At 51.7% G+C, this 12010-nt stretch overlaps 1 protein-coding gene across 9 annotated transcripts in view; it reads right to left on the bottom strand.

The window, feature by feature from the left end:
* Positions 1 to 12010, bottom strand: part of ST3GAL3 (ST3 beta-galactoside alpha-2,3-sialyltransferase 3) — a 245686-nt gene that overhangs the window by 67389 nt on the left and 166287 nt on the right. For all 9 annotated transcript variants that reach the window (XM_019531293.1, XM_019531289.1, XM_019531295.1 and 6 more), the window contains one exon: positions 7804 to 7898. In XM_019531293.1, the coding sequence (XP_019386838.1) occupies positions 7804 to 7898 (95 nt within the window). The remainder of the gene's footprint in view (positions 1 to 7803; positions 7899 to 12010) is intronic.

Raw genomic sequence — 12010 nt, 5'->3', positions numbered from 1 at the left:
AAACTGGATGCTTATCTTGCTGGGATCCTATGACCCCAGCTGACGTCCGGCCCTTTGGGCAGGGGGCTGGACTCAATGATCTCCCGAGGTCCCTTCCAGCCCTAATGTCTGAAATCTATGAAATGTTCTGCTCCAGGGAACTGTAGACACCTAAAAGTGGCTAGACAGCTCTGAACCCGGGGCCCTTCCCTGAGGCACCGACACTGGAAGGAAAACTTATAGAGGAAGCCACGGATGAGAACAATTAGCTGTGGCACGAGGTGGCAGTTAGTGCGGGTGCCCCAGCAAAGCCTTGGCTTCTTTGCCACAGAATATGTGGCCAACTCCAGACATCCCTCCTGTGTCATGCGGGAACAGAGTCCCTGTTTCTGGGACGCTTTCATACTACACAAAACTAACATGCCTCAAAGAGGCCCTTAATGCAGCTGGGGGAAAAACTGGTGCTTTCTAGAGCCCCGAGCTGGGTGCCAGCTCTCAGAGTGGCAGGACAGTCACGCCCCCTGGAACAGATATCACCTCCAAAGGCAAGCAGACTCACTGCCACAAGGCAGGCCCTCTGGGAGCAACAATAGATAATTGAAAAGCTGCAATTATCAGCACAATTGCTGCTTCCCTGGGTGGAGGCTTGTTTTAGTTGATTTTTAAGCAAGAAGCGTCTGGCACGGCGCATGCTACTGTCCAGCAGAGCCCTAGTAATGCCTCCTTCCCTGCCCAGAGGGATCACAGCCAGGCCCTGACTACACCTCCCTGCTTAGCAGTGTTGATGCTCCCTAAGCTGCGTCTAGTGACAAATCCTATTGATTGAGATTTCCAAAAATAGGCAGGGATTCCTATGACCTTGCTGGCTGCTCTTTCTGCTTCCAGCCACTGTGCTGAGACTAGAAGCACTGTTTACATTTTGGTCACTAGTGAATGCAGCCCATAACTTAGTGATTCTCGATCTTTAGGGACTCAAAGTGCCCCTCCACAGACTCACGGCCCCCTGAGAAAATGGCAGTTTTTCGTTTTCACTTGTTTTTTAACTACAGAAAGATAATGGAAATGCAAAAAATCTAGAACTCTTGGTTCAGAAATGACACCTTTTATTAGACCAACTGAGAAATTGCAAAAAAAAATGTCTTTTTCTGCAAGCTTTTGGGCTCACATACCCTTCATCAGGTTCAGGGAAAGTTAAAGATGGCAAAAAGTGCCCATATGTAGGAAATAAACTTCATTTTTGTACAAAGGAAGCTGAAGCTGAAAATCTGTCCTTCTGGGTCCATGAGAGTGTCTTTGTGAGGTGCTCTTTGCTGTACATTTATTTTTGTCTTAGACTAACACGGGTACCAAATACACCCCAGAAAAATAATGGAGCAATTCTTCTGTTGCAAAGAACTCCGAAGACCCCAACAGGCCAGAATGCTTTTAACACTGGATTCCTGTTTGAAATCTCCAGGTGAATCATGTTTTCACACCTAACAGTGCTAAGACTGTGCGGCACCCTGTGGCACCCTTGAAAGGATCTTAAGGCACTTCAGGGTGCCACAGCACCCTGGTTGGGAATCACGGCCATACAGCAGGGCACTCCTGCGAGAAACTCCAGCGGCCCCTGGATGCTGCCGCACACTCACCTCCGACAGACGAGCGCTTCCGGAGGACATCAGAACAAGAGATGCTATGTCGGGTCAGACCACGGGTCCATCTGTCACTCAGCTCCACTCCTTTGTGTGAAAGCAAACATCGTCTCAGGTCAGTGTAAACCTCCTTCCTCCCTGGTGGAATCTGCCTAGGGCTCCTCACTTCTGCTGTACCCAGCGATGCACACAACAGCACCGCTTCAGGTTCAGATTCAGTCTTGCTGGGAAATCCTGACATTTAGCCCGGGCTGGTGTTCAATACTTCCTTGCTGTGCGAGGCAGTCCCTGACTCACCCTGCATGACCCAGCCACTTGCTGGAAGTCACTAGACAACCTTTGGTCGAGCTGGCTTCCCACCAGCAATCGTGATTTTCTGGTCACACCCAAACCCCCGCTTATCAGATAGCAGTGTATGTTCAAGACTGCACCTTCGCAGCAGCTGCTCCAGAGAGCCCCGAGTCAGGCGCTAAATTCTGCCCAAGTGCCAGGACCAGAAGTACTTAGCAAAAAGGAAGAAGATTGGTCCCCTGCATCCCTTTGATTAAAGGCCTGGAAGAAAAATTTTACAAGGAAAGACTAAGGGATCTGGGACTGTTCAGCCTGGGGAAGAGAAGACTGAGGGAGGATTTGGTGGCCGTTTATAAGCATGTCAGTGTGAATATTGGGAGGAACACTGTTCACTGGGGTGCCCCAAGGGAGGACAAAGAAAAATGGTCATAATCTGTCAGAGGATGGTTTCAGGTTGGGTGTAAGGAAGAACTTCTTCACGGTAAGGGTGACCAGAATCTGGAATGGACTTCCCATGGAGGTGGTGCAGTCCCCAAACCTAGAAGTCTTCAGGAGGAGACTGGACAGACACCTTGCTGGGATCACTTGACCTCAGCAGTATTCCTGCCCAGAGCAGGGGGTTGGACTCGATGATCTTTCGAGGTCCCTTCCAGCCCTTAATTTCTGTGATGCTGATTCTTTGTCCCTACGACCACCTGACAGATTTGCACCCTGGAGCTGCCACTCCCCGCTCAGGCAGCTGGGCTCACTCTTGGACCTTGAACCATGGGTTTTAAGGACAACGTCTGGGAAACCTGGCAAAAGGCTCCTTCCATCCCTCCACCTTCCAGGCATCATCTCTTCTCCTGTTCACCCTGACAGAGATGGCTCCCTGCAGCTGCGTGCTGATACAGGACGTGCAACAAAACCATAACCTGGATCTGGTACCTGCAGCTCTTTAATAGAGAGCTGCTGGAAAGAGCATGCAGGGAAAATTGAATCTTTGTGTCGTCTACCACCAAGGAGCGGTGAATAGAAGACAGCCTTCTGCACGCAGTGTGGACTTCTGAAAGGACTGTCGTGCTCTTTGACCTCTCCAGTGCCACGGGCACCTTCCAATTCTTTGCAAATGGCATTTTCAGGGATGCTTCAAATCAATTTGTCATGGTGTATTTTGATGATACTCTAATTTCTTCCAAGTACTGGATGCTTCATGATACACAAGGGTGCCAGGTCCTAGATGGTCCCCCTTCAAAATTATTTGTATGCAAAGCTGGAAAACATGCAAGCTTGGCCAGTCCTATGTAGAATTCCAGGTCCCCAAAAGGGCCTGGAAACAGACCTGGGCAAGATCAGGGCCGTCACTGATGGGATCCTGCCAAGTGTGGCATTTCTTGGGAATCGTCAGCTTGAATCCCAGGTATCTGATTAACTGGGGACTTCTCCAGATGAACAGACCCTGACTGTCCTGCTCCAGGAGAAGGCCTGTTTCTCTTGGTCACAGAAACCCAGGCTATTTGTGTGAGCTTCAGCAAGCTTGTCAGTCCCCAGCTAAACCCTTCCCACAAGTGTAAGTGGATGCATGGGGCTTCGCAACGAGACTTGCCTCTTCCAGTGGATAACCCCTGGGAATGAGCTTTACCCTTGCACCTGATATGCCCGTAAACTGACTCCTGGGCAGCAGGAGTACAGTACTGGGACAAGGAGCTCTTATCCATCAAGGCTGTGTCAAGGGGCAGGGCCAGCTACTCTAAGGTGCCCAGTTCCTGAGCTACATACTCATGGACCAAGAGAGCCAAGCATCTTGTATACCACAAGGAGCCTAAACCAGGGGCAAAGTTGCTAGTCCCAGGCTTTGTTAGGCCTTGACATCAGATTGAACAGGAGTTGCAAGACCATTCCCAGGCCTCTGAAGAGGGAACCAGGGTCTGACCCAAGATTTCCTAAAGGGGGTTAGGAAGCAGCAACCCCCACTTCAGGCTGGCTGCAGGCCCTGCTTCCAGACGCCTCTGCCCCCCTGTGTGGGCAGACCATGCTGCAGGAGCTTCTGGGGAGTTTTTAAAATCCTAAAGCAGGTGAAAACACTCCCTCCCTCCCATTTTCTACTCCATCCTTGGGGCAGCAGAGAAAGGCAGGCGTGGGAATGGGATGGGGGAAGGGGTGGGGAGGGGGCATTTCTTTGATTAGAAAGGGGAAGGGAAATCTTTTCACCTGCCTTAGGAACTCGCTCCCATGGTGTGGTCCCAACCTGAAAGGGGGTGCAGCCATGCCACTGCCCCCCACCCTTGGATCCACCCCTGCCCAACACGGGTTTTGCTGACTGATCCCTTTCAGGCACTCCTGGCTTTGCTGCGGGGGACGAGGTTTAGTTCTGGCTGCCCACAGGAAGGCTTCACTTCACTCGTCCTCCAGCCACATGAAATCACTGGTCCACAGCACCCTCCAGGCTGCCGAACACACGCTGCATGCAGGACCCTGCAAGATCTGCTCCTTTTCTGAAAGGCTCTGAAGTCTGAATCCTTTCGAAAAGAAACCCTAATGAATGAACTCAAGAAGCCAGTTGAAAAGGGGCTTGCTACAGGCTCCAATTCAAAGGTATACATGCAAAACCCTGGGAGATGGCAGCTTCAGCAATGGGAGGCAAAAGAAGATGTGAGAAACTATTTCTTATTGCACCGTTACCTTCAAGCAGTGAAATGGAAATGTAGCCGGTTGGCTAGACATTTTCAGGAGCTAGAAGCAGAGGGAACCTCTTCCACCATGTCCCCTCACAAAGAAGTCCCTAACTGGAGGACAAGACAGCAGGACTCCCAATGGCCAGATGCTAGTCGCAGAAGTCATAAGCAAAAGCACATCATCACCAGCGGGCCAGAGCTGAAAGCCTCTAAACACCAAATCCTCTCCCCAGCGTGATGTGTGTTGGGCGATCTCAACTGCGAGCATTAAGAGGCATCCTAACGCTCAGGCCGAGAAACCCTCCCCATCTGTTTCAACACAAGCATGTCTCCTCGCGACTCCCCGGCCATTCTGTCTGCCCGGCTTTTCCCACACGCACCCCAGCTCTGACTGTCTTCGGCTCGCACAAGCTCTGTGACTTCTCTCCATGCTGCCTGCCTCAGCCGGCTGTTTGGATACCATTAGACAGGCTCTGACTGAAGGCCCTAATGAGGTGTTGATCCCATCATCAAGTCACTGAATTCATCCAAGACATGCCCCTTGAGAGGGTGAGAAAAGACCGAGGCACGAATTCCAAGTGACGTGTGACGTGAAGAGGGGCGCCATTCGTATCGCTAGAACGCATGGCCTGTCAGCACGGCCATTAGAAACCCTGGTCTACAGCGATTTATAATTCATCCCTCCCACACACAGAAATTGCTCTGGACTGAAACTTGGCACAGAGCTGAGTCCCAGGAGGGCATTAAAAAAAATCCATTCAGCTGTTTCCGTCCCATTGCTTAAGCTCTCAGCTGTTTAAACAATGGTGATTTCTTGTTTCTCCTTTTAACAGAGGAAATCCAACATAAAACACCAGATTTACATAACACTGTGGCGGTGACACAAGCTGGCAGCAAGCCCCATGCAGGCTGCCAGGGCCACGCCGTCATCCCTTCCTGGTGAGTTTCTCCACGTGGATCCAGTTCACGCAGAAGATTTCTGTTGCACCAGGCTGCAGCCACATGTCACCACAAGCCCTGCTCCACCCTGGCCAGGAGGCCTGCCCTTGCATGCACCACGCTGCACACCTGTTGCAAGAGGCTTGTTCCCTCTTGTGCTCAAGGCAGCGCTTCGACTGCTGGTCCTAGCAGCCCCTTCCAGATCCCCTGCACCCAGGGCTGGGAGAAGCACACAGCGCTGCAGGAGAGAAACATGCCAGCCCAAGGAGAGAGGGGCTACAGCACCAGTCAGAAGAGCCTCATCAATGGTGTCTTGGCTTTAATCAACGAATTCTTTCCTGCTGCCCCACTCAGCTGACACAATCCACTTCCAGGACGGGATTGAGAAATAGGCACAACTGTCCTGGAACCAGGGCATCCCTGCCCTGGAGCCAGGTGGTCACACCAGGTGCTTTAACTGGAAGTGGGAGTGGAGTCAGTGCCCAGCTCTCACAGGTTGTGAAAAAGAAACTTGAAAAATATGATGGGATTCCTTGCGTCAGTGCTGCATGGTGCCTGCCTGAGTCTGCCCAGAGCCTGAAACAGGAGCTGCCTTCCTCGTGTCTTTGGGGGATAGTGCAGTTGACTACCTACCACTCCAAGGGGGATACTGCAGCTGGCCACCCACACTGACACCTCCTGTCTTATTCATGAAAAGAGCTACACCTTGGCTGCTGGGGTAGGTAACAGGCCCTGCCTTGCTGCTACCATAGCTCCTTGCCGTGGGATGCCCTGAATGTAGCCCTGCCACCACCACTCCAAAAAAGAACCAGGCAGGGCCATAGAGGGGATCCAGACTGTGATGTGGCAGAACAGTGATTCTCAGTCTGGTAACGGCAGCACCCTGGGCTGCTTGGAGATCCTTTCAAGGGTGCCATGGAGCGCCATGCAACATCAGCACGCCGAGGTGTGCAGACAGGTTTCACAAGATAAGCCCAGAAATTTCCAATAGGAATCCAGAGTGTAAAAGGCATTCTGGCTTGCTGAGTTCTTGGCAACAGAAGAGTTGCTCTGTCATTTTTCCATTATCAAAAAACGAGTGAAAACTAAGAGCTGGCATTTTCCAAGGGCTGCCTTGAGTCTAAGGCGGTTGAGGACCATTGGCCTAGAGCCTCAGGTTGCTTTAATTGAGTTCTGCCTGCCTGAGCCGCAACACTGAGACTTAGGCTATAAACAGATATTGTCCTTGGAGCGGGATCAGAGGTGCCAGGATGCTCTCCAGCCTAATTAATCCACTTTACTGGGTGACATAGATGTCACCTGTAGTCCTGAGTCAAGGCATGGCAGTGCAATACATGCACTGGGGGAATCTCATGCTGGGGAATTCCTGATACACACAGGATCAGACCCCTGAAGCCCTGGGACCACCTGCCTGGGGTGGCTGGAGTGCAGGTAGCTCTGGGCTGCCCACGCTCTCCCACCATAAAGTAAGCAGACATTGGTCACAAAAAAGCAGCACACAATTTTTATCACCTTTTGTCATGGCCTTGATTTTGGGCATTTGTGGTGCAACAAGGGGCATGGACATCTGTTTGCTCGGGCTCCATGCTGCCATAAAAATGTTTATAGTGGCACAAACGTGATGTCTGTTTGCAGCCTTACAGCAGTTTGCCATGACTTGCAGAGAAGCTGCCGCTTTCCGAATATGCAGACAGCTGCCAGGACCAGGCACAGGAGTTGGCCCTAACAAGGTGGGTCTGCCTTGTGCAAAGTCCGTGCCTGTGGTATCTGAGTGGGGCTTGGTCTGTTGAAGAGCCTCAGGCTCCCCGCACGTGGCAGAGCTATGGAAGTACTTTGTGGCCCCTCAGACCATGAGTAGAGCTGCCACCTGCTGAAGTGGCAAATGAAAAACTGATTGCATGGAGTTCAAATTCACCAGTGAGCAGTGCTGCTCTCTGTTCTTGGGGCTATCAGCTAGACGACACCCTCCCACCAGCAAGGGGACTGAAGGGGCACTGCTGCTGCTGCCAGCCCACCACCTGCAGCCTATCCCTGCTGGGGATGCAGCATCTGGTGAAGGCTCCCCAGCAGAGTATCCTGGACCTAATGGCACTGCTGCTTCTGATCCCCCTGCAGCCTAGTCTGCACTCCCCATGCCCAGCAGTTAGGAGACCAGTCTCCAGAGGCAACGGCCCTGGACTCACACATTGCATTCAGCCTGGAATGAGACCACAGCGGTGAACAAGCCTCCCAGAACTTACAAAGGAAACCAAAACTGCAGGGCAAACGACCCAACTGCAGGACCACATCTACTCTCCTGGTCATACCTTGTCCTTTAATTCCGAAGGGAGGTACAAAGTCCCTGATCCGTGCCCACTTTCGGAAGGAATCATCCAGGAACATGGGTGCTGGCTTGGAGAACCTGAAAAACAGAACAAGAGACAACTCTTAACTGAGGCACAACTTGCTGCCAGAGGGACGGGGACACTGCTGAACTACCGATCCCATGCTCATGTGGCAGGCTGGGGAAAGCAGCAGCAAATTGACTCATGAGGTTTCCTTTCTGCTTCAGAATCCACCCACAGAGGAATCAACGTGGCTTGCATGTAGGAGCGGTGTTACCGCAACCTCAGAGGCACGTTGGAAACCTGGAACTCACTTCACAGATGACACTTCAGATAGACGTGCCTCACAACAGCAGGCCCAGCCTCCTGCCCCACGGATGCCAGGAAATGCCACACAACCTTCTGCGGACTGGGGAAGAGAAATGCCCGGCTTTGCTGAGCGCTAAACCCCATGTAAACATCTCGTTATAAGGAGCCATAAACCCTTTCCCTGCTCTTGGCTAACCTCTCTCTACTTCACTGGTAATAACAACCCCCTTTCCTTCTGAAGGGACTTCTTTTATACATAATTAAATTCCTCTATTTCAACTGCCTTTTACTTGCTTTGTAGTTACTTCTGACAACTTCTCTTTAGTTTCAGAAGGTTTTTACTGCCCTCCTTAGCTCCGCAGGTTTTCACTGCCCTCTTCTCTAAGTGACTACTTTCATTTGCATCATGGAGTTAAACAAAAGTTGTACCTGGTATTTAGCTTAGGCTGGATCTGCTTCTTTCCCAGACTCAAGAAAGTACCTGAAAGTTTGTCTAGCATCTCTCCCACCTATAGAGCTGGTCCAAGAAAAGTTATCACCAAACAAATCTCACAGCTGATGCTGAATCCTAATTTTGCAGCTCCTAAATGCTGAACCTATTTGGGGCAGGAGGCAGAAGGACCATAGGTCAACACTGCTCATCCAACAATGTCCTTCAGAATGAAGTAGCAGGCGGGGGCTGCTCAGAAGGATCAGGTACATCTGCAATCAGAGCAGCTTTCCATCCCTTATCAGCGCATGTCTTGGAACACTGCCGCCTGCCAGCTTAAGAGCTCATGGCAGGCTCATGGCAGGCATGACCAGTTATCCAGCTTCTCCGGTGGGTTTTGCAGCCCTGTATGAGCTCCTGGCTGCTGAGCTAGGCTGCTTCAGTACCCATGCCAGCTCGTTTGGAGTTGGTGCCTTGCACTAGTCATAGTGATGAAGACATAGCTGTGTGCTACAGGGACACTTTCAGGCACCAGTTTGGACAGGACAGAAGGAAACTCCACACCATTTAAGGTAGGGAGCAACAGCAGATGCCAGCCAAATGCAAAAGAGTTTGTGGAAACCTGAGGGGAGGGAGGAGAGGAGGACCTAATGAACTATGAAAGCAGAGTGAGTTGCACCCACCCATGCATAATGAGTCACACCCACTTCTGCAGCCTTTAATAAGATAATTAGCAATCACAAAGGCAGGGCACCAGGGATTGCGTGACTGCGCTGGGAGGAAAGGAGAGCCGAGGATGCTGAAAGGGCCAACATGTGCTGGGGGAAGGGAAGGGAGGCCTGCTAATCAGCCCAGGATTGCTGAAAGTCTAGGGCAAGCAGAGGCCAGAGCTTTTTCAAAGAACTCGATCCAGGATTTCCTGGAAATACTGTAAAAACTCAACAGCCGGAAAAATTACCTCAGGCCTTGCAGGGGCGGATTGCTCAGGGCTCCCAGGGCTTTGAAATATAAGGTTGATGAAGGAACTAGGTACAAGCGCTCTTTGGAAAGCAGGTGCCCTCCCACCACGCTGGCTGGGAGAGTCTGCATCAGTCTGGAACGAGGCAGGAGGCTTCGGGGTCCACATGGCTGCAGCACACGAGGGGCACTTCCAACTGCAGCACAAACCTTTTTGTACAACAAAGAGAGATGCTTCCCCACCCCCCAAAAGCAGCAGTCTCTGGGCAGGACGATCACTCCTTCCTGCTGAGCCCCTGTCTTTGGTTGCGGCTGCCAGAGCAGCCTGGGGATGGACGCACGCACGGAGCTGTCCAGAGAAAGCCGTGGCGCACAGCGGAGCTAGCGAGCAGGCGCTGTTCTTTCCTCGTTGGCCAGTACGGAAGCAATGCCCCGCACAGCACTAGGTCTTGGCCACTTGCTTTCATTAAAGAATCCCTGATGCTGCCCAAACCCATTCCCGTCCCAATGTTCACTTCGAGCAGTGATGAACTGTCCCAGGCCAGGCTGAGAGCTCCCACCAACACTGAACTTTCCCGTGGCATCAGCCCTCTCAGAGACGCTTACTGAAATGGATAAAAGAGCGAATCCTCCTCGACTCCCTTGCAGGGACTCCTGAGCTGTTGGAAAGCCGGTAAGAAGGGCTCTTCTGGCTTCCCTTCCCACAGCCCCGGGCACAGGGACATGTCATCCCCTTGGGGAGAGAGGTTGAAGCATGAAGTGCCCTAACGACTCTCACCTGGCCTCTCACAGGTCCGCAGGTGGACTGCACCTGGGCTTCCTGCTGTGGGCAGCTGCAGAGAAACAGTCCCGGGCTCTGCTGTGCCCAGCGCAAGCCGGAAGGAGCGGAAACGACCTCATATGGACCAAGGAGAGGAAACTCTGACATTCAGGCTAGGGTGGGTGCTGGCGAGGCAAATTGCATTTTTTGCATTATTTTGGGTGGGGAAACATTTACTGCTCGAATATTTCCGTGACCTATTTGCTATGAGAAAAGCGTGGCTCCAGGCCTTCATCCCAACTGGCACTATTCACCTGACGACAGGCTGCAGAAGTGCTGTCTGTCAAGTGGATTTAAGAGCCGGGTGCGCACCCTGTACACACAACTGCGTCCCACACTCATCCCTGGGGCGAAGGTCACCGCAAAAGCGGGCAGCAGCCGCTTTTCCCATCAGAAGCTCAGCTGGTTTTAAAAGGCCAGGCAGGCATCCATCCGTTCCTGATAGTAAAGAACATTAGCTCCTCATTCTGCCCAGCCCACGTCTCCTGCTACTATCTTGTAGGGTCAGAAGAAATCAAGAAAGGGACCCAGAGACATTTGCAATGTTTAGGGAAACCGGTTGTGGGGGGCCAAGCCCTGGTGGGTGTTGAGAGGAAGCCACTGATGCCAGCAAAGGACCTCTACTTCCCCACAGAAAAGGAAGAAAGGGAAAACTGCAGATTCTTCTTTTAACACAGAGCACGGTGGCCTCAGCCTGTTGGCAATGTATGGGCTTGTATTTAATACCACACGTAGCATCAAGGGGAAAAGGCTGGATTTAATTCGTATTCCTGCTTTGGAAACAGCATACAGACGCATCTGAAACCAAAGCATGGGGGGAAAGCACCCCTTCTCCACAGGGAGAGAGATGGGAGGAAAAAAGTCAAGATAGGAAGAAATGTTTCTCAGCTCTGAAGTTTCTGCTCCTTACCCAGAAGCCAGCAGCGAAGTATCTGTATGGTGCAATGTGCCAGGTGCTCAAAGGAACCCTCTCTAAATAGGAAGCAGCCCATGCAAGCAAACGGGTGCCAGGGCTGCCTGATGATGGCAGTGCTGCTCGGGCAATGCCACCCCCCAGATACTTCAGTTCTGCATTAGAGAGAGATGTGACCCTGGCATGTGTCTGCTTGAGAGGCTGAGCCAGTTCTCTATTCACATTTACACTACCCCCTGCACTTGACCATAAGCTGTCCGCCCCTCCTGGCTTGCTGGCTGAGAAAGGAGCTGGTAGCCATTTTGCAACACGGCGTCTTCACGCTTCTCCTGCTCCATGCTTTTATTCCAGCAAAGAAAATCAGCTTCCCCACTTAGAGGAACACACCTCGGTTTGGGAGGGCTGAGTTTTTGGGGAAAGGTGTGTGATGCACGTGAATAAATATGGTAGGTGCTGACTGAGGCCTATGACATCGTTCTTAATTTCCTATATTTTGAACCAAATCCTGACCTTTCATCCCTGCTCCGCCGCTGATATCAGCAGGGTTCAGAAGGCAATGTCACAGCAAAGTCTGGCCTTTGCTCTTAAGCTGGCACGTTTTTTAAGCAGCTGACACTTGGAAAAAACTGTTCTAAATGTCTGGGACAGAAAAGCCTAGAGCAGAAGTATTTCATAGATTTCATAGACATTAGGGCTGGAAGGGACCTCGGGAGATCATCGAGTCCAGCCCCCTGCCCAAAGGGCAGGAAGTCAGCTGGGG

Source organism: Crocodylus porosus, unplaced genomic scaffold (assembly GCF_001723895.1).
Source record: "Crocodylus porosus isolate Cpor-Errol unplaced genomic scaffold, CroPor_comp1, whole genome shotgun sequence".
In the NCBI taxonomy this organism is placed as follows: Eukaryota; Metazoa; Chordata; order Crocodylia; family Crocodylidae; genus Crocodylus; species Crocodylus porosus.
This window is presented reverse-complemented; position numbering and strand designations above follow the sequence as displayed.